Source organism: Anomaloglossus baeobatrachus, chromosome 4 (genome assembly GCF_048569485.1).
Source record: "Anomaloglossus baeobatrachus isolate aAnoBae1 chromosome 4, aAnoBae1.hap1, whole genome shotgun sequence".
NCBI lineage: Eukaryota > Metazoa > Chordata > Amphibia > Anura > Aromobatidae > Anomaloglossus > Anomaloglossus baeobatrachus.
In genome coordinates this window covers 502,538,356-502,560,646 of record NC_134356.1, presented here as the reverse complement: position 1 = coordinate 502,560,646, position 22,291 = coordinate 502,538,356, and the positions used below count along the sequence as shown (strand labels likewise).

General features: G+C 47.6%; 1 protein-coding gene across 2 annotated transcripts in view; it reads left to right on the top strand.

Moving 5' to 3' along the window:
* The window catches only part of COPS2 (COP9 signalosome subunit 2), a 113,522-nt gene that overhangs the window by 30,395 nt on the left and 60,836 nt on the right, over positions 1 to 22,291 (top strand). Inside the window, exons 4-7 of one of the 2 annotated variants that reach the window (XM_075342753.1) lie at positions 4,908 to 5,033; positions 13,273 to 13,347; positions 13,458 to 13,535; positions 17,138 to 17,312. In XM_075342753.1, the coding sequence (XP_075198868.1) occupies positions 4,908 to 5,033; positions 13,273 to 13,347; positions 13,458 to 13,535; positions 17,138 to 17,312 (454 nt within the window). Of the gene's footprint in view, positions 1 to 4,907; positions 5,034 to 13,257; positions 13,348 to 13,457; positions 13,536 to 17,137; positions 17,313 to 22,291 lie in introns of both variants that reach the window. The other variant, XM_075342752.1, reaches the window with a different exon arrangement.

Below are 22,291 nucleotides of genomic sequence, written 5' to 3'. Positions count from 1 at the left end.
AGGGGACCTGGCTGTGAGACTTGGTGACGTTAATCAAGTCACCGAAGCTGCAGTGATTGTTTGCGTTTTCCATCACTGCAGCTTCTGGATGTAGCAGAGCCATGATTGTCGTGGGACATCATGTAGATTATGTCAAACGTGCGGGTGTGAGAATACCAGCCCCCAGCTGTATTCTTTACCTGCCATGGTTATTACTGATAGGCAGGGGGACCTCATGTCATATTTTTTTATTTATTTTTTTTTAATCACTGCACCTGCCAATTACAGTAATGCCAGTAGCAAAGACTGCTATATCATTACTATGATTGGTAGGCAATCCCCACATGTTTAGTGGCTGACAATTAGGCGCCAAGCATGCAGGGGAGGGGGTTTGAATCAGACGAGGCTAATACTAAAATACTCGACAAGTAACGAACATCCCGAATACCTTACTATTCGTGCAAGTCACAAATAGTGACAAATAGTTTTACTTATCACTAATCATTAGGGAACGGCTGCTGGAGACTGGGGAACCTCAAATGGAGTGGCCTGCAGTTTCTCCAGACCTGAATCCCATAAAAAACCTATGGGATCAGCTGAGTTGCCGTGTAGAGGCTCATACCTTTGTACCCCAGAACCTCAATGGCCTGAGGGCCGCCCTTCAAGAAGAGTGGGATACCTCAGCAGAAAATAACACAACTTGTGACCAGCAGGAGATGTCATTGTCAGCTGTAAGCGATGCTCAATGCCGCATCACAAGTTATTGAAACATTTACTTTTTGGGACGAGGAACACTCATCACTGCTGTTGGCTTTTGTTTCAATAAATAGTTTGAGATGAGGAAATCACTATAGCATGCTTCTACTTAAATGCTCTACTGTCATGAAAAATATCACAGTAGCGTGAACTTTACGTGTTACATAAATTTCATCTGAAAGCCATATGTCCCTAACTTTTTGTGAGTTGTGTGTGGCACCCAACCCAATAACTATACAATTTTTTTTCAATCTATAGTTTAATTGAGAACATTCTTCAATTAAGTGTTTGACAATAAACAACGTGTGCAGCAAATCACAGGAAGGTGATTCCTATCCTGACTGATGTGATTTATGTAGCTCAGGTTGGGTCTGGAGCTAATGTTCTTATAGTGTGGCCATATTACAGGGTGTTTGCCTGCATATAATATGAATGGCAGGCGGCACAGAAATAAAGAAGGTCTCAATAAATCTACAATTGCCCGGTGTCTCTTCTGTGCTTTGATCGTGCAGTGGTATAATATGTCCTGTGACCATGGTGGCCAATCACAAGCTGTACAGCTGCGTGTTATATAGGCTTGTGATTGGCGATGTGGGAAGTATATGGAGAAGTCTATTATAATCACTACCAGATAAAGCATCTCCACCCAGAATAACCCTACATTTCAGGTTGTGGCATCTGAGTCTAACCTGAGATCGTTGGTACAGACCCCAAAATAAGCTGCCACAACAATAGAACAATAGAGACAAGACGGAAGGTGAGGAATGCCAGACAAAACACTGAGTAATCATGGCAGAAGCAGCTGACTTAAGGCCCCGTTACACATAGTAATGTTGTTAGCGAGATCACTGAAACGTCACAGGCTTTGTGACGTAACAGCGACCTCGCTACGTGTGACACATAGCAGCGACCGCCCCCCCGCGATATCGCCAATCGTACCTGGACGTCCTGGTTCATTTTTTGATCGTTTGTGTCCCGCTGGGCGGCATGCATCGCTGTGTTTGACGCCAGAACAACGATGAGTGACCTCGTTGGCATGCCTGGGTGGAAACACTAAAACACTACGCCTCCATAGAGGTCTGAGTTGTCAGAATAGCTGCTGTGTGACAAGGTCCCAACGACCGCCGAGGTTGTTATACGGATCGCCGTATCATTGCTGCATCGTTAATTAGATCTGCCTGTTTGCCAGCTTACTAGCGACCATGTAGCGACGTACTAGCGATCCTGACCAGGTCGTATCGTTGTCTGGATCGCTGGAACGTCGCTACGTTTAACGGGACCCTTAGGTTTACTTGTATATATACCTTAAATCCTTATTTACAGATGCACTTGCTTTGTCCTTGAATTCCTGGCTATTGGAGAATGAGTATTCCATTCAGATGAAAGGGGACCTAATGCAGCAATAAGTCTGTGCTAGTGCACACCAGTGACTTTATCCATGGACTGATGGATCCCAGCATACATTGGTCTCGGCCATTTTGCAGATGACAGCTCTCCTCATTAGTGCCCGTCTTCTACACCCATGCGACGCGGACGAGGGCACACAGCTGCCTGTGAATGGTTACTGACAAGTCCCACACAACCTTATAACTGTGAAATATCTCTAACAATCCCAAATCCTAGGGCGCTATTCACATAAATCGTCACATCAGTAAATGTGCACAAAGTAATAGTCAATTTTGGAATTTTTAATCTTTATTTTTTCTTTTATATATATATATACTGTATATATTTGTTTTTGTGCCCATACTCGTACATTTTAAAAGGAAATGTGTCAAGTATATAATCGTTTTATTAGGTGAATAGATATAAACGGTATATAAAATGTGTGCTTTTCAGTGATGTAGCCATATTGGAGCACAGACTGCCTTTTTGCACTATCAGTATAGTTAATATTGAGGGTGTGTGCTCGTTATAGCCACCAAAATGAACAGCATTTCCCTGTTACTACAGGGTTCGTGTAGTGATGTAGTACCATCCCGGACACTAGAGGGCATACAAGATGCATACCAAGCCGGTGTTCTAGTATATAGCCTTGCTCCACACAGGACTGAGAAAAACAGATTGCACCTGGTACATTGCAAAGTGTAAAATCTGTTGGGCGAATCCGCATAAAAGGATTGACATTACAGCTGGTGATGAGTGGGCACTACCATGCTCAGGTGCTCAGTACTAGTGATGAGTGGGCACTACCATGCTCAGGTGCTCAGTACTAGTGATGAGCGGGCACTACCATGCTCAGGTGCTCAGTACTAGTGATGAGCGGGCACTACCATGCTTCCATGCTTAGGTGCTCAGTACTAGTGATGAGCGAGCACTGCCATGCTCGGGTGGTAGATACTCAAAATGAGCAGGCCGGAGCATAATGAAAGTCAATGGGGAAATCAAGCATTTTTTTTCAGTAGCTATTCTGGAAAAATGCTAGCGTTTCTCATTTACTTCCATTATACTCGGTAGATTAGCCGAGCCCGTCTGAGCAACCAAATTCTCGCTACGAGTACAGGGCATGGTAGTGCTCGCTTATCACTAGTACTGAGCACCCGAGCATGGTAGTGCTCACTCCACTAGTACCGAGCACCCGAACATTGTAGTGCACACTCATCATTAGTACTGAGCACCCGAGCATGGTAGTGCTCACTCCACTAGTACCGAGCGCCCGAACATTGTAGTGCACACTCATCATTAGTACCGAGCATCCGAGCATGGTAGTGCTCACTCATCACTAGTACCGAGCACCCGAGCATGGTAGTGCTCGCTCATTACTAGTACTGAGCACCCGAGCATGGTAGTGCTCACTCCACTAGTACCGAGCACCCGAACATTGTAGTGCACACTCATCATTAGTATCGAGCACCCGAGCATGGTAGTGCTCGCTCATTACTAGTACTGCGCACCCGAGCATGGTAGTGCTCACTCCACTAGTACCGAGCACCCGAACATTGTAGTGCACACTCATCATTAGTATCGAGCACCTGAGCATGGTAGTGCTCACTCATCATTAGTACCGAGCATGGTAGTGCTCACTCGTCACTAGTACCGAGCACCCGAACATTGTAGTGCATACTCATCACTAGTACTGACCACTCGAGCATGGTAGTGTTCAATTATTACTAATTACTACTAGTTACAGATTTAAAATGGGCGCTGATGCCATGTTTGTGCTGCTTTGAGATTCTGCCACACAAATAGAGAAACAAAATCATCCTTGATACCGTCATGCTCGTAAAATTCGGCAATATTTAAATGTCACATTAATTATACCATGAAATGGAAAAGCTACGTACTGTAACAAAAAGAATAAAAAGTAAGCAGCAAAGCAATCAAAAACCAAATGTTTACTTTCTTTTTCTCCTTAAGCAGTTAAACACTGTAAATCTTGCTGCAGAATAGTTATTGTCCACCTTTTGGAGGCTTTTTTTTTTAACCATGTATTTGGGGCTAAAAATCATTCTTACAATTGGGTTTCATTAAAAATCTTGTACCGTTTTTTTTTTCCCATAGCCTGTGTATTGCTCTGTCTATTGCTGGCTGCAGAATGAGTTAACTGAGAACCTGTCAGTGAGCCCGCTATGGCACTATGAGAGTCTGATGAGGAATGTGTACTCTTTTTATGTATTTTCTGAACTCTCTAGGCTGATTTATGGCCACACACTACATTGAAGTTGAATGTGGGGAAACAAGGAACTTGTAAAAGTGACACGGTGCACAGTTTGGAATCTGTCCAAATTGCAAAAATTATTTTTAGCTCCAAATTTGAGTAACAAAAAACAAGTAAATACTCCCCAAAAGTGGAAAACCCTTTCAATAATGAAGCTCAACCAAGTAAATGCTTCCCCACACAAACACTCACCCTCATTTTACCAACCAAATATTTTTTTTCTTGCTTAGAACTATATGGGATTAAATATATGATGGCACTCACACTGCAACTCATCCCACAAAAAACTTGCACTTGTACTGCCAATGGAGAAATAAAAAAATGCCTCTTGGAAGACTGGGATGAAAAAAAAAAACTGAAGGGAAAGAATGGGTTAATATTTTTTTTGCCATTTCTGTGAAAGCCAGAAAAATGAATCCAATAAAAGGAACAATTCTCCTTTATAGAAAAATGCACTCTATGCTTCCAGTGTATATGCAGAACTTGCATGTAATTGACTGTTGTGTTTTAACAGGGCAACTATCCAGAAATGATGAATAGATACAAGCAGCTTTTAACCTACATCCGCAGCGCGGTCACCAGAAACTACTCTGAGAAATCCATCAACTCCATCCTGGACTACATCTCCACTTCAAAACAGGTCTGACTTGTTTAGATGGTTTCAGAGGCCACTATCGAAAAAATTCCTAAAAAGCTGCTCAATCCCACTTGGGTCCCTCCCGAGGAGCTCTTGAAATACCTTATGAGAGCATTCTATACCTTACAATGTAGTGATTATGTAGCATAGTAAATCTATTCAAAATATTAGTATTGCCCATCATATGCACCATGTAAAAAACAAACCACATATCCACATTTTCCCATACATTAGATATGCAAGCCAATTTCAAGTTACCAGGAATCTCCTTAAAGGGGTATTCCACTAATTACAAGCCATCAGCTCTCCATTATATAGATAGTGCTTGCTGAGAACGTCACCGATGTGCAGGACTGTCCGGTATCCTCCATATGAATGGAGCCGCAGTTGCTTCTTCATGCCGCTGCTCCATTTAAAAGGGTTGTCAAGGTCTTTTATATTGATCACCTATCATTTGGCTAGGCCATCAATACTTCACTGGTCACCTGTTGTTGGCAGCAGCCACAGGTTTTCACAGCATTGCCATCATTTCTATAGTGGCCGTGGCTTGGTACTCATGAGCCAACCCCTATTCAAGTGAATAAGGGAGGATATATAGCACCCAGCTGCAGCCACTATAGTTTTTAAAGAGCTGCTGTGTTTCAGCATCATCTAAGAACTTCTTTGTTACTCCAACAGATTACACTTAAAGATGGGCCAGCAATGAAAAAAAATGTAGTGGCCAACCTTCTTAACACTAGAAGTCCCAGAGAGGGGTCATTTAACATTTTTCCCATTGGAACCCTATGGAGCTCGAAATTCCTGGGACTTCTAGTGTTAAAAGTTTACGGCACTGCCTGAGATAAGCAAGTACTCTGCACGGCGCTCCCATGAAAGTAAGGCTCTGTTCACACTAGAAAAAGGATTTTTCTCAAGAAATTTCTTGAGTCTGAAAGATTAGCGCACTTGCGGTCAAAAAAACGCACTGAAAAACACATGTTTTACCGCGTTTTTGATACGTTTTTTTCCGCAGGGTGGTCCCTGCGTTTTTTTACCATTATCTATGGCAAAAAAACATAGGTACCTGCAGAAAAGAAGTGGCATGCTCATTCTTGTTCTCAAGAAATTCTGCAGAAAGAATGTTTTTGAGAAAAAAAACGCAGAGTGCGCAGAGTTTTTTGGGTTTTTTTTGCATAGGGTTTGCTGGGGAATGTCTGCAGAAAGGTTACAACCATTTCTTCGGCGCTCCATTGGGAGACCCAGACGATTGGGTGTATAGTACTGCCTCCGGAGGCCACACAAAGCATTACACTAAAAAGTGTAAGGCCCCTCCCCTTCTGGCTATACACCCCCAGTGGGATCACTGGCTCACCAGTTTTCTGCTTTGTGCGAAGGAGGTCAGACATCCACGCATAGCTCCACTGTTTAGTCAGCAGCAGCTGCTGACTGTCTGATGGAAGAAAAGAGGGCCCATACTAGGGCTCCCAGCATGCTCCCTTCTCACCCCACTTTATGTCGGCGGTGTTTGTTAAGGTTGAGGTACCCATTGTGGGTACGGAGGCTGGAGCCCACATGCTGTTTTCCTTCCCCATCCCCCTGAGGGGCTCTGAGGAAGTGGGATCTTACCGGCCCCCAAGCCCTGAGGCCGGGCTCCATCCACAGACCCATGGAACCTGCTGGATACGGAGCTGGGTACCGTTCAGGGACAAGGCCCTGCGACATTCAGGTACTCTGTGTCCCAAACAGGCCGCGCACATTCCAGGCTTGCTGGGTGTGCTAGTGCGCCGGGGACAGTAGCGCTGCGCGCTGGGGTTACAGTCACTACAGTTTTTTCTGAGTGACTTTATGTGTTGGGGACTGCCGCGCCGGCCGCCCCTGGAGCGGCGGCGCGGCTGCGACTTGTAGTGCGCCGGGGACTTAGCGCCGACCGTGCTTTTACGACGGCGTCGCTTATAAATTTAGTCCCCGGCTTCTGCGGCCTAGCTCCGCTTCGTTCCCGCCCCCACCCTGTCAATCAGGGCAAGGGAGAGACGCTGTACGATTAATCAGCGCCGAGGGCTGGAGTCTTATTTACATGCTCCAGCCCTCTCACTGAGCACAGGGGGACGCAGGTTTCCCGCTCTTTGTCTGCACACGCCCAGGGCCCGCCCCTCTCCATAGGACGCCGGCAGCCATTCCTACATGCAGTCTGGCTGGAGAACGGACACAGGCTCTGGGAGACCCAGACAAGGGATTTCTGGCGACCACACACCCGCGTTAAGCGGGCGGTAAGCAGCACTTTAGTGCTGGCCCCACTAGTGCCACAGTGTTATTTTGGTGTACCTTTTTTCTCTATACCATATATATATGTATATATATATTGCACTGTAAGGTCGCTTCTTGGCTGTATACCCTATCTTGCTCTGAGGAGACGACAACATGTCATCCGCAAAACGCAAGGGTGCCAAGACACAGGCTGTAAGCGCTGCTTGTGCCGCTTGTGGGGCTGATCTACCGGCAGGTTACAATGACCCCCATTGTGTGCAATGTTCGGTCCCTGTGCCACTTCGTCAGCCGGAGTCTATGGTGGTAGTGGCCCAGGCAGAGTCGCCGGTGAACCCTGTCCCGGTGACGGGGACAGAGTTTGCAGTTTTTGCTGACAAGATGTCTGTCACTATGACAAAGATACTAGAGACCTTGTAGGCCAGGCCAGTTACTCAGACCATGGACACTGCTGCGGCAACGTTCCCCGGTCCCCCTCAGTTGGAGTTAATCCGTGATTCAAGGGGGTCCCAGGCATCTCAGCCTGACGGCTCTGATTCAGATGACAGTCCCAGGCAGCCTAAGCGAGCTCGCTGGGAGAGACCCTCCACGTCATCACGCGGATCAGGGTCTCAGCGAGAAGAGTCTCTACATGATGAGACAGAGGAGGGTGATCAGGAGTCTAATCCTGAAACCGCTCTCAATCTGGATACTCCTGATGGTGACGCCATGGTAAATGACCTTATAGCGGCCATCAATAGTCTATTGGAAATTTCTCCCCCTGCCCCTTCTGCAGAGGAGGCAGCTGCACAGCAGGAGAAGTTCCATTTCAGGTATCCCAAGCGTAAACTGAGTACTTTTCTGGACCACGCTGACTTCAGAGAATCAGTCCAGAAACACCATGCTTACCCAGACAAGCGTTTCTCCAAACGTCTTAAGGATACACGTTATCCCTTTCCCCCTGACGTGGTCAAACGCTGGACCCAGTGTCCAAAGGTGGACCCCCCAATCTCCAGGCTTGCGGCTAGATCCATAGTTGCAGTGGAGGATGGGGCTTCGCTTAAAGATGCCAATGACAGACAGATGGACCTTTGGTTAAAGTCTGTCTATGAAGCTATCGGCGCGTCGTTTGCTCCAGCATTCGCGGCCGTGTGGGCACTCCAAGCTATTTCAGCTGGTCTGGCACAGGTGGACTCTATCATACGTCCAGCAGTGCCGCGAGTAGCGTCCCTAACCTCGCAAATGTCTGCGTTTGCGACTTACGCTATCAACGCTGTCCTGGACTCTACAAGCCGTACCTCAATGGCGTCTGCCAACTCTGTGGTTTTGCGCAGAGCCTTGTGGTTAAAGGAATGGAAAGCGGATTCTGCTTCCAAAAAATGTTTAACCAGCTTGCCACTATCTGTAGATAGACTGTTTGGTGAACAATTGGCTGAAATCATTAAACAATCCAAGGGTAAAGACTCCTCCTTACCCCAGCCCAGATCAAGCAAACCTCAACAAAGGAAGTGGCAGTCGAGGTTTCGGTCCTTTCGAGGCTCCGGCAAGACCCAATTCTCCTCGTCCAAAGGGACTCAGAAGGAGCAAAGGAGCTCAGATTCCTGGCGGGCTCACTCACGCCCCAAGAAAGCAACCGGAGGAACCGCTTCCAAGGCGGCTGCCTCATGACTTTCGGCCTCATCCCTCCGCATCCTCGGTCGGTGGCAGGCTCTCCCGCTTTTGCGACATTTGGCTGCCACAGGTCAAAGACCGGTGGGTAACAGACATTTTGTCTCACGGGTACAGGATAGAGTTCAGTTCTCGTCCTCCGCCTCGGTTCTTCAGAACCTCCCCACATCCCGACCGAGCAGATGCCCTTCTGCAGGCGGTGTGCTCACTAAAAGCAGAAGGAGTGGTGATCCCTGTTCCTCTGCAGGAACAAGGGCAAGGTTTTTACTCCAATCTCTTTGTGGTTCCAAAAAAGGACGGCTCGTTTCGTCCTGTTCTGGACCTAAAGCTGCTCAACAAGCATGTGAACGCCAGACGGTTCCGGATGGAATCCCTCCGCTCAGTCATTGCCTCAATGTCTCAAGGAGATTTCCTTGCATCAATAGACATCAAAGATGCTTATCTCCACGTGCCGATTGCTACAGAGCACCAACGTTTTCTACGTTTCGTGATAGGAGACGACCATCTCCAGTTCGTAGCTCTGCCATTTGGTCTGGCGACAGCCCCACGGGTTTTCACCAAGGTCATGGCGGCAGTGGTAGCAGTCTTGCATTCTCAGGGACATTCGGTGATCCCTTACTTAGACGATCTACTTGTCAAAGCACCCTCTCAAGAGGCATGCCAACACAGCCTGAATGTTGCGCTGGAGACTCTCCAGACTTTCGGGTGGATCATCAACTTTTCAAAGTCAAACCTGGCACCGACTCAATCACTAACGTATCTTGGCATGGAGTTTCATACTCTCTCAGCGATAGTGAAGCTTCCGCTGGACAAGCAGCGGTCACTACAGACAGGGGTGCAGTCTCTCCTTCAGGGTCAGTCGCACCCCTTAAGGCGCCTCATGCACTTCCTAGGGAAGATGGTGGCAGCAATGGAGGCAGTCCCGTTCGCGCAGTTTCATCTGCGCCCACTTCAATGGGACATTTTCCGCCAATGGGACGGGAAGACAACTTCCCTAGACAGGAAAGTCTCCTTTTCTCAGACGGCCAAGGACTCTCTGCAATGGTGGCTTCTTCCCACCTCATTATCACAGGGAAGATCCTTCCTACCCCCATCCTGGGCGGTGGTCACGACAGACGCGAGTCTGTCAGGGTGGGGAGCAGTTTTTCTCCACCACAGGGCTCAAGGGACATGGACTCAGCAGGAGTCCACCCTTCAGATCAATGTTCTGGAAATCAGGGCAGTGTATCTTGCCCTACTAGCTTTCCAGCAGTGGCTGGAAGGAAAGCAGATCCGAATTCAGTCGGACAACTCCACAGCGGTGGCATACATCAACCACCAAGGAGGGACACGCAGTCGGCAAGCCTTCCAGGAAGTCAGGCGGATTCTGATGTGGGTGGAGGAAAGAGCATCCACCATATCAGCAGTTCACATCCCGGGCGTAGAAAACTGGGAAGCAGACTTCCTCAGTCGCCAGGGCATGGACGCAGGGGAATGGTCCCTTCACCCGGACGTATTTCAGGAAATCTGCCGCCGCTGGGGGGTGCCGGACGTCGACCTAATGGCGTCTCGGCACAACAACAAGGTCCCGACCTTCATAGCGCGGTCTCGCGATCAAAGAGCTCTGGCGGCAGACGCCTTAGTGCAAGATTGGTCGCAGTTCCGGCTCCCTTATGTGTTTCCACCTCTGGCACTCTTGCCCAGAGTGTTACGCAAGATCAGATCCGATTGCGGCCGCGTCATACTCGTCGCCCCAGACTGGCCGAGGAGGTCGTGGTACCCGGATCTGTGGCATCTCACGGTCGGCCAACCGTGGGCACTACCAGACCGTCCAGACTTACTGTCCCAAGGGCCGTTTTTCCATCGGAATTCTGCGGCCCTGAACCTGACTGTGTGGCCATTGAGTCCTGGATCCTAGCGTCTTCAGGATTACCCCAAGGGGTCGTGGCCACCATGAGACAGGCTAGGAAGTCCACTTCTGCTAAGATCTACCACAGAACGTGGAAGATTTTCTTATCCTGGTGCTCTGCACAAGGAGTATCCCCCTGGCCATTCGTGTTACCTGTCGTTCTTTCCTTCCTGCAATCTGGGTTGGAAAAGGGCTTGTCGCTCGGCTCCCTTAAAGGGCAAGTCTCGGCACTATCCGTGTTTTTTCAGAAGCGTCTAGCACGACTTTCTCAGGTGCGCACGTTCCTGCAGGGGGTTTGTCATATCGTACCTCCGTACAGGCGGCCGTTAGATCCGTGGGATCTAAACAAGGTCCTTGTTGCTCTCCAGAAGCCGCCCTTCGAGCCTCTGAGGGATGTGTCACTTTCTCGACTCTCACAGAAAGTGGCCTTTCTGGTAGCGGTCACGTCTCTTCGGAGAGTGTCTGAACTAGCAGCGCTGTCATCCAAAGCTCCTTTCCTGGTGTTCCACCAGGACAAGGTAGTGCTGCGCCCCATTCAGGAGTTTCTCCCTAAGGTGGTATCCTCTTTTCATCTTAATCAGGATATCTCCTTGCCTTCCTTTTATCCGCATGCAGTTCATCGGTATGAAAAGGATTTACATTTGTTGGATCTGGTGAGAGCACTCAGAATCTACATTTCCCGCACGGCGCCCCTGCGCCGCTCGGATGCACTCTTTGTCCTTGTCGCTGGTAAGCGCAAAGGGTCGCAGGCTTCCAAAGCCACCCTGGCTCGATGGATCAAAGAACCAATTCTTGAAGCCTACCGTTCTGCTGGGCTTCCGGTTCCATCAGGGCTGAAGGCCCATTCTACCAGAGCCGTGGGTGCGTCCTGGGCATTACGACACCAGGCTACGGCTCAACAGGTGTGCCAGGCAGCTACCTGGTCGAGTCTGCACACTTTCACCAAACATTATCAGGTGCATACCTATGCTTCGGCGGACGCCAGCCTAGGTAGAAGAGTCCTGCAGGCGGCAGTTGCCTCCCCGTAGGGGAGGGCTGTCATTGCAGCTCTAACATGAGGTATTTCTTTACCCACCCAGGGACAGCTTTTGGACGTCCCAATCGTCTGGGTCTCCCAATGGAGCGCTGAAGAAGAAGGGAATTTTGTTACTTACCGTAAATTCCTTTTCTTCTAGCTCCTATTGGGAGACCCAGCACCCGCCCTGTTGTCCTTCTGGATTTTTGGTTGTTTTTCGGGTACACATGTTGTTCATGTTGAATGGTTTTCAGTTCTCCGATGTTACTTCGGAGTGAATTTGTTTAAACCAGTTATTGGCTTTCCTCCTTCTTGCTTTTGCACTAAAACTGGTGAGCCAGTGATCCCACTGGGGGTGTATAGCCAGAAGGGGAGGGGCCTTACACTTTTTAGTGTAATGCTTTGTGTGGCCTCCGGAGGCAGTACTATACACCCAATCGTCTGGGTCTCCCAATAGGAGCTAGAAGAAAAGGAATTTACGGTAAGTAACAAAATTCCCTTCTTTCTCAAGAAATTTCTGCGGTAAAAACGCAGTGTGTGCACAGGGCCTTAATGCATGACTGCAGCTTCATTGACCATAGGACATGACACCTCCATTGATGTCAGACTCCCACCAATCTACCAGGTCTCACCTATTTAATGAGTAGGTGGTTTATTACTGGAATACCTTTTTATTTACTACTTTGCGCATTGCAAATGTTTGTTCTTGTACGTAATGCAGTCATTAGTCCGATTTTTAGTCTAGTGATTTGTTAATGGTAAACTCTCATGTATAAAAAACGTGCAGCTATGGGGGGGAATCTCCAGGATGATGGCGTGCGGCCACAGCACTGAGAGCCCCACTGCCGGGAGGAAATGACCCGACTGGCCCAGTTTGTCACCGCTCTGTGCATAGGGAGCAGCGGCTGTAACTGCGCAACTCTGATCCGGCGGTCACTCGGTGCTGGGGCACGGTTACAGCCGCTGTTCACTGTGCACTGAGCGGTGAATGAAAACTCACCATCCATAGTCCTGTGGCTGAAAGCCAGAATCTGCCTGAAGAATAACGTTCATTTTCTCCCGGCAGTGGGGCACCGCTAAATTAAAAACCTGCCGGCTGTGATGTCTGTTCCGCAATATATGATGCTATGTGCTCAGAACCTCTGCACTAATAATGGCTCCTTGTTTTTCTTTTGTATTCATTTGATTCCGATATCGCTACACAATAGCTGAAGGTTTATACGTAAAAATGAACTGTCATGTGGATGCATGGTGGAACTCTGGCCATGTTTCTTAATAACCTGCCCTTGGCAGCAGTAACCCTTTACTTACATTTCAGAAGCTCGCTCTTGGATGAATTTTCCCGATAATGATATCGGCGGTGAATCTAGGGCTTATGGCAGAGTTTCATTGACATTTTGTGGGTTTGTTTCTTTTCTTCTGTGCTCTTTCCCAAGATGGACCTTTTGCAGGAGTTTTATGAAACCACACTTGAAGCTCTGAAGGATGCGAAGAATGATCGGCTATGGTTTAAGACAAACACAAAGGTAATAGACTAGATTGCCTTGCGTTAGTTACCAGTGTACTAGGTAAAAGGCGAGGTAACAGTTCACACTTGGCTTTGTGATTCTTACTCACCTGGTGCTTTCTGTTGCAGCTTGGTAAGCTGTACTTGGAACGTGAAGAGTTTGGAAAATTACAGAAAATTTTACGCCAGCTACACCAATCGTGTCAGGTAATTATTTTTTACTACTGTCACATTACTGTGTTTTTTTATTTTTTTTTTTTTTATTAAACAATTGTTGTCAAGCTTGGAAGTTATCCGCTATCCTTTCCTGCTTCTGGGGCCTCCACTGATCTCGAGAACCAGGACTCTGATCAACCATCGATCCAGTCACATAGCGGCAGTTTACTATGCAAACCTACACTTCATTCCTTCTTATGGGAGCGCCAGAGACCAGCCGAGCGCAGTGCTCAGCCATCTCTGGTGGTCCCATTAACACAAAAAAACATAAAAACTTACTCCTTCAATCCATACAGGTAAGATCTGTGTATATTATAATATTTATATATAATTCTTTTTTTTTTTTTTGTATGGATTTGAGATGCCTTCCCTATACCTGAGCACTAATAGCATAGTGTGTACTGCCTGGATTTTTTTTTTCTACTGAAGGTAGTCCCATTAAAGGGAACCTGTCAGGTGCAATATGCACCCAGAATCACGAGCAGTTCTGGAGCATATTGCTAATCCCTGCTTAACTGTCCTTGTATCTGGTAACAAAGATAAACAGATCTTTAGAAAAAGTATTTCTAAAGATCTTTTATTGTATGGTAATGAGCGCATGGACTAGTCCCCTGGGTGTTAGTTCCCCTGGCTAGTCGGCTCCATTAGCATGTTAGTACGTCCCTGTGGGTGTGCTAACATGCTAATGAATGTGCAGTATCAGAGGATGATCTCACTCACCTCTCCGCTGCCATCGCCACCTGACGCTGGATTTCGGCTCAGTGCGCATGAACCCGGAGTTTCAGTCATGGGCACTACTTCAGTTTGAAGCCAGGACGCGTACACCCGGCTTCATAGTGCGCATGACCCAAACTCCAGGGTCCTGTGCACTGAGCCGAAATCCAGCGCCAGACAGCGATGGCAGCGGAGAGGTGAGTGAGATCATCCTCTGACACTGCACATTCATTAGCATGTTAGCACACCCACAGGGACGTACTAACATGCTAATGGGGGCGACTAGCCAGGGGAACTAACGCCCAGGGGACTAGTCCCTGCGCTCATTAGCATACAATAAAAGATCTTTAGAAATACTAGTGTATACAGGGAAGGTTAGGCAGGGATTAGCAATATGCAGCTAGAACTGCTGGTGGTTCTGAGTGCATATTGGACCTGACAGGTTCCCTTTAACCCCTTCAGCCCCCGGGCACTTTCCGTTTTTGCGTTTTTGTTTTTTTGCTCCCCTTCTTCTGAGAGGCGTAATATTTTTATTTTTCCATCAATCTTGCCATATGAGGGCTTGTTTTTTGCGGGACGAGTTGTACTTTTAAATGAAACCATAAGTTTTACCATATAGTGTACTGGAAAACGGCAAAAAAATTCCAAGTGCGGAAAAATTGCAAAAAAAGTGTGATCGTACAATAGTTTTTGGGATGTTTTATTCACTGTGTTCACTATATGGTAAAACTGAGGTATCTATGTGATGCCTCAGGTCGGTTCGACTTTGTAGACACCAAACATGTATAGGTTTACTTGTATCTAAGGGGTTAAAAAAAATTCACAAGTTTGTCCAATAAAAGTGGCGCACGTTTTGCGCCATTTTCCGAAACACGTAGCGTTCTTATTTTTAAGGATCTATGGCTCAGTGATGGCTTATTTTTTGCGTCTCGAGCTGTCGTTTATAATGGTACCATTTTTGCGCAGATGCTACGTTTTGATCGCCTGTTATTGCATTTTGCGTAAAACTTGCGGCGACCAAAAAACGTAATTTTGGCGTTTGGAATTTTTTTGCGACTACGCCGTTTACCAATCAGATTAATTGATTTTATATTTTGATAGATCGGGCATTTCTGAACGCGGCGATACCAAATATGTGTATATTTATTTATTTTTTAACCCTTTAATTTTTAATGGGGGGAAAGGGGGGTGATTTGAACTTTTAGGTTTTTTTTTTTTTTTTTTTTTTATTTTTTAAAACTTTTTTTTTTACTTTTTTTTTTTATTTTACTAGTCCCCCTAGGGGGCTATAGCGATCAGCAATCCGATTGCTGATCGCTATCTGCTGATCACAGCTATACCGCTGTAATCAGCTGATTCAGTCACTTTGGTTTTCCCTCTGCTCTCGGCCGAGGGAAAATGAAAGTGAAACATCGTAGCAGCAGGCGTCATCACATGACCCTGTGCTACGATGGCAACCACCGATAGTCACGTGATAACACACGTGACTTCCGGTGGGGGCGGCGGTGAGTAACAAACATGGCCGCGCGCATTTAAATCTTGCTGCCAGACTTTGGCAGCAAGATTTAAGGGGTTAATGGCCGCGGGTGGAAGCGATTCCACCCGCGGCTAGCAGGCACACATGTCAGCTGTTGAAAACAGCTGATATGTGTGCCGATCCACGCCGCCTGCCCGCGGCAGGGGGCGGGGCTTAACGGGACACGATCCTGGACGGATAGATCCGTCCAGGGTCGTGAAGGGGTTAATAATGGTGCGGTATGATCGGCCACTGTTCCATACACACAGGAAGAGCCCTGGTTTTTGGGACTAGCAAGGTTTCCTCCGGTCAGTCCTCCAGCAACCATAGTGTTATGCGCTATCCTACAGATAGAGGATAACTTTTTTAAACTTGAGAATATCCTTTTGGGTGTTACCCTATGAAGAAATATTACCTTTATTTCTTAATTTAATCAAAATAAAGTCATATTTCCATTGAAACCACTTTTGAAGACTGATCTCTTGTCTAGATATTGCTGTTAGATACTTGTGGCGCCCACTGGTGTTCTTTTGATTCTGTGTCAGGACATCCATCCAATGAATCAAGTGCTGCTGGGAGGAAGCCACATGTATTGTGCCAATTCTTAGGCCCTGTGCCCACGGGAGAAAATACCTGTGGATATTTCTGCAGGTATTTCCGCAGGTTCACGCAGCAGCTCCCCGGAAGCCACAGCTATCCATTTATGCGGATTTCAGGCGGAATTGCTTCGGAAAACCTACGGAAAATGTGCGGAATTCGTGCGTTTGTACTGCGGATTTCCACCCCTGTATCTTCATAGTAGAAAGGCAGGAAATCCGCAGGACAATCCGCAGGAATAATTGACATGCAGTTCTTTGCGGCAGCGGAAATTCCGCAGCATTTTCCGCAGGTGCAAAATCCGCAGCATTGAAACACAGCACATAATAAATCACAAAGGATAACATGGGGAGTCTGTGTACTTGAGCAAACCTGCGGATTTATCTGGAAAATCTAGAAAATATGCAGGTTTTCCTCAGTAAAATCCACAGGTATTTTCTCCCGTGGGTACAGGGCCTTACTGGAAGGCCTTCACACCAGCAGCAATCGCTGCCAGGATCATGTGCAAGATTCCCCCTGCCGGCTGAGCTACTGGACATGTGTGACCACCACGCCAGCACTGGAGAGGAACAGTCCGAGACGGAATCAAATGAACACCAGGGGGCGCTATCATAAGTCTCTAACAGCAGTATCTGTAGGAGCATTTGTATATAGTTGCCAATTTAAACTTTTTTTTTTTTCTCTTGTTTAAATGGGAAACCGAAAAGCTACTGCTAAAAAGAGCTTAGTGCAATCACATAAAATGTATATCTCTCCTGTGTTGTAGACTGATGATGGAGAGGATGATCTGAAGAAGGGAACCCAGCTACTGGAGATCTACGCTTTGGAAATTCAAATGTACACAGCACAGAAAAACAACAAGAAGCTTAAAGCACTATATGAACAGTCATTGCACATCAAATCCGCCATCCCTCACCCTCTCATTATGGGAGTGATCAGAGGTGAGATGAAGACATGGATACTTATAATATCTTGATTAATGCTCTGGAGTTGCAGGTTACAGGTCCAGTGGACTAGTAAACCAGCTGGCAAAACAATGTTGGACCATTTTGTATAATGGTTCCCAGTGAAGACTAAAGCGAACGTCTGTTGTGGTTATAAGTCCGGCCGTCCCCCCCCCCCCCCCTCGCAGCATTGATTGATCCAGCTGATAATTCAGGCAAACATAATGGGTATCAGTCATCAAAAAAAGTTTACAAATATCATAATCTTCACGGAGTCTGTTTTAGGTTAGAGTTGTAAATGTTTCCAAATGTATTGGCTTTTCAGTTCCATGCAATTCACTTACTATAGATTTCAATGTAAGTCTCACTTGACTGCAACTTATCTGCAATATGGGCTTTTTTTTTCTTCTACAGCAAAATCAGATAGTGAATAGTCAAGCGACAGCAATTCATGAACAGGATGGGTTGCACAACTTGTCTAAGGGTACTTTCACACTTGCGTTTTTTCCTTCAGTCGCAATCCGCCCTTTTGGAAAACGGCGCAATCCGTTAACAGATTCCGCTGCTTCCCATAGACTTGTATGGTTGACGCATTGCGGTCCTGCGTTGCATCCGCCGGCCGACGCTGCGTTGCATCCGCCAGGCGGAAACAACACAGCATGTAGCGTTTTTCTTCGCTTCCCAGAGCATCAAAAAACGAATGTGCTGCATTCCGTCGGCGTCCGACATTTTTATAATGGAAGCCTATGGTGTCGGAATCCATCATTTGACGGATTCCTGTGACAGATCCGTCTTTACACAACTGCGCATACTCATTTGAGTAAATTGCTGATAAAAAAGCTACAATGGATTCCGTTGCTTTGCAGGATCCGTCGCATCAGTTGTGCCACTATATGCAACGCATCCGTTACATCCGTCACACAACGCAATGCAACGGATGCCGCACAACGCAAGTGTGAAACTAGCCTAAGAATTTCTGTTCCTCGGGTCACTGCGTAGCCCCAGCCTTCTGTTTACTTAGCAGCTGTAATACAAATGGTACAATACTATGTTTGTGCCTCTCCATGTAAAACCCAATAAGGGTTTGCACACACGTATTTGCTGTGTATTTGTCATGTTTTTTCGCACAGTTTTGGTACAAAATGTGAGCATTTTCTAGTCCCAGCGAAGTGAATCCGATTCCTGAAGTCTCATGCTGCTTATTTTCTTTTTCAGGTATGAAGCAGTTTAAAATCTGCAGCCTGTTAATTCTATCTATCTAGTTTTTGAAGTGTTTTTCACCCATTCCAATGCATGGGAAAAAAAACAATAAAAAAAATGCAAGTAAAATCGCAATTGTTTTCTGCAAAATCACTATTTGCCACAGATTTGTCTGCTGCAAACACTGAACATGAGGCCATACCCTAAAAGATTTGTTTCGACTTTGTGGCTTTTTTTTTTTTTTTTTATTTTTTTTTTTTAACCCCTCCACGACTTATGACATACATCATGTTTGTGAAGGGGTTCCCAGTCTACAATGCATGGTTAAGTCATGGCAAAGATATAGGGACACAGGAGCAGTGCCCGCGCAATCACAACCAGGAGCACGGCTTACGTGACAGCTGTGACGCATCTGTCACAGCTAGGAGTGGTACCTGCTCTGCCTCGGGCTGTTTAACCTCTCATATGCTGCAATCGATATTGATTGTGACATTTAGGAGGCTAGGAGAGGGAGGAAGCTCCCTCTTCCATCTGATCAGCACCCCTGCGACGTCATTGCAAGGGCCCAATAGTTGGCATGGCAACCTGAGGTAATCATGACAACCTCCAGCTCAGCCAGCTATGGCAAGCCTGTTAGACCATGCCAGGAGCATGGTATAAAAGGCTTCTGTCACTACACTGCATCACTGATGCTGGTGCATGGCAATGCATTATGAAGTGCTTGAAAAATCCTTCAAATCCAAAAAACGTGGCGCTGATCCCCAAATATATTACATCAGAAGAAATTTTATTCGGCTACTATAAAATATTACATAAAATATTACAACGCATTTTGGCGTTACCTGAAGAAGGCTATCTTTATTTTATTTTTTTTAAAATTTTTAGCTGAAACGCGTTGTAATATTTTATGTAATATTTAAAACAATATTATACCAATAAATACGTATTTATGTAAAAACAAAAATCAGCTCTGATTCTACTCCATTTTGTCAGTAATTGTATTTGAGATTGGAGCTGTGCTGCTGTCAGTGATTAAAACAGTCAAAATTTGCCCCTTTCGCCCAGTGCCACCTCAGTCTCCGTGTCCCTTCACCCATCCCCTGGGTTGGGTGTATAGCTTCTGCCTCCGGAGGACACACAAAGTACTACACTAAAAAGTGTAGCTCCTCCCTCTGAGCATATACACCCCCTGGATAACCAAATATAGCCAGTTCAATGCTTTGTGTTCAGGAGGCATACATCCACACATGCATTCTCATCTGATTTTTGATTTTTGGAAACAGTTTGAAGAAAAGCGGGTCCAAGCCTGGACTCCCGGCATGTCCCTTCTCACCCCACTGTGTCGGCGGTGTTGTTAAGGTTGATTTCAGGGCTGGAGCCTTACATGCCGCGCTCCTTCACCATCCCTCGGGCTCTGGCTTGAAGTGGGAGCCAGCACGGTTCTCCCTGCCTTGCAGGAGACCGGTCTCCATCCGCAGCCCTTCAGGATCCTGCCGGACGGAGCACTCATCCCCAGGGACTTGAAACCCTGCGTCTCACAAGCTAAGTATCTGAGACGTTATTTATGGGGGGTCCCTTGTACTTTATTGTTGGGGAGAGTGGGCTATGTATCTATTCTGACATTTCCGTCCGGTTCTCTGGTTTTCACCTGAGAACCGCGCTGATGGTGCCTGCGTGCCGGCCGCATCGTTAAATTTAGGCCCCGGCTTCGCCTGTGGCCTAGTTTTGATTTCACTGCCCCTGCATGTCAATCATGCAGAGGGACAGTGCGGCTACGCCCAGCGGCCGTTCGGCACAGGGGAGGGACACTCCTCTCTGAGGAAATGTTCCCTCCCCTGTAAATCTCCTTGGCCCTCCAGATCCCGCTCTCAGAGTAGGCCCCGCCCCCTCTCCTCGCTGCGGCGCCATTTTATCAGCGTTCTCACAGCGATCGGCGCTGGCTGCAGCATCTCTCTGGGGGTCCGGGCTGTGGGATCTGGAGGGCACACAAACGGTCTGGTAAGCCACAACCTCCGGTTGTGGACCTGCTTATATACTCTCTGGGGGTCATTCTGGCTCAGAGCCCCCACTTCAGCAGCATGTCTCACACGAGGAGCAAGGCTGCAAGGCTGTACGCAATATGCACTGCATGTAACCTCGTGCAGCCTGAACCGAGCACATATCCACATTGTGATGCCTGCTCTAACCTGGCAATGCCTCAGCCTGGTATCGCACCCACAGTGGTCCCTCCGGCTGCTCCGGCTCCGGTGGCTGAACCCCCGGCTTGGGTAGAATCCTTCTCTAGGTCAATCTCCCAGTCTTTTGCCGACTCCATGGGACAGCTGTCCCGGACTTTGCTGACCATGCATCAGCCCCTTCACAGGGCGCCTCTGCTGCTAGGGCTCTCTCAGCGGAGCTCACAGAGGATTCTTCATCTGGTCCCAGACCCCGTCCTCCTAAAAGGAGACGCAGGGCTCCCTCTCCTTCCTCGTCCCGTGGCTCTGATTCACGAGCTGACTCGCAGGACGAGGAGGATGCCTTTACTGGGGGCTCGGACGCTACCTCCATGTGCCCCATTGATCTGTCCGAAAGTGACGCAGATGTTAGTGATTTGATTGCGTCCATTAATTCTGTACTGGACCTCAATCCGCCAGTATCAGAGGAGCAACCCTCTCTGGCAGAAAAGCACCAGTTTACCTTGCCTAAGAGAACAAGGAGTGTGTTCTTTAACCACTCCAGTTTTCAGGCCACTGTGACCAAGCCTAGGGCCTGTCCTGACAAACGCTTCCCAAAGCGTGGTTCTGATGACCGTTTTCCCTTTCCACCAGAGGTGGTCAAGGAGTGGGCTCATTCAACAAAGGTAGACCCTCCGGTGTCTAGACTCTCAGCCTGGACAGTTGTATCAGTGGCTGATGGCACCTCACTTAAGGATTCCACTGACCGCCAGGTTGACCTTCTGGCCAAATCTGTATATGAGGCGGCAGGGGCCTCGTTCTCCCCATCTTTTGCAGCAGTGTGGGCTCTCAAAGCCATCTCTGCTTCTCAGGAGGCGATGCATTCCCTCACCAGGGACTCTATGCCCAAAATGGTTGCCTTAACTTCCCAGGCTTCAGCCTTTTCATCCTATGCCATGTCTGCCATGCTGGAGGCTTCTCACCGCACTGCGGTGGCTTCGGCTAATTCCCTCGCTATCCGCAGGATCTTGTGGCTTCGAGAGTGGAAGGCAGGCGCTTCTTCAAAGAAGTACCTTGCTGGGCTCCCATTTGCTGGGTCCAGGCTGTTCGGTGAACAACTGGATGAAATTATTAAGGAAGCTACTGGCGGGAAGAGTACTTCCATGCCACAAACTAAAACCAGGAAACCTGTCCATGGCAGGAACCAGTCGAGGTTTCGTTCTTTTCGTTCCTCTAACTGGTCGTCCTCTAAGCCCTCGGCCTCGTCCACTAACTCAGCCAAGGACCAAAAACCCAACTGGTGCACGAAGCCGCGTCCTCAGAAGACCACAGGAGCTGCAGCCACTAAGGCAGCCTCCTCTTGACTATCTGGCCGCGCCAGCAACGTCCTTGGTCGGTGGCAGGCTCTCCCACTTTGGCGACGTGTGGTTTCAACACGTCTCCGATCAGTGGGTGCGGGATATCATCTCTCACGGCTACAGGATAGAATTCTCTTCCAGCCCGCCAAACAGATTTTTTCTGTCCACTCCCCCCTGCTCCAAGGCCGCCGCCTTCTCTCAGGCCGTGGCATCCTTGCAGGCCAACGGAGTAATTGTACCGGTTCCCGCCCGGGAACGGTTCAGA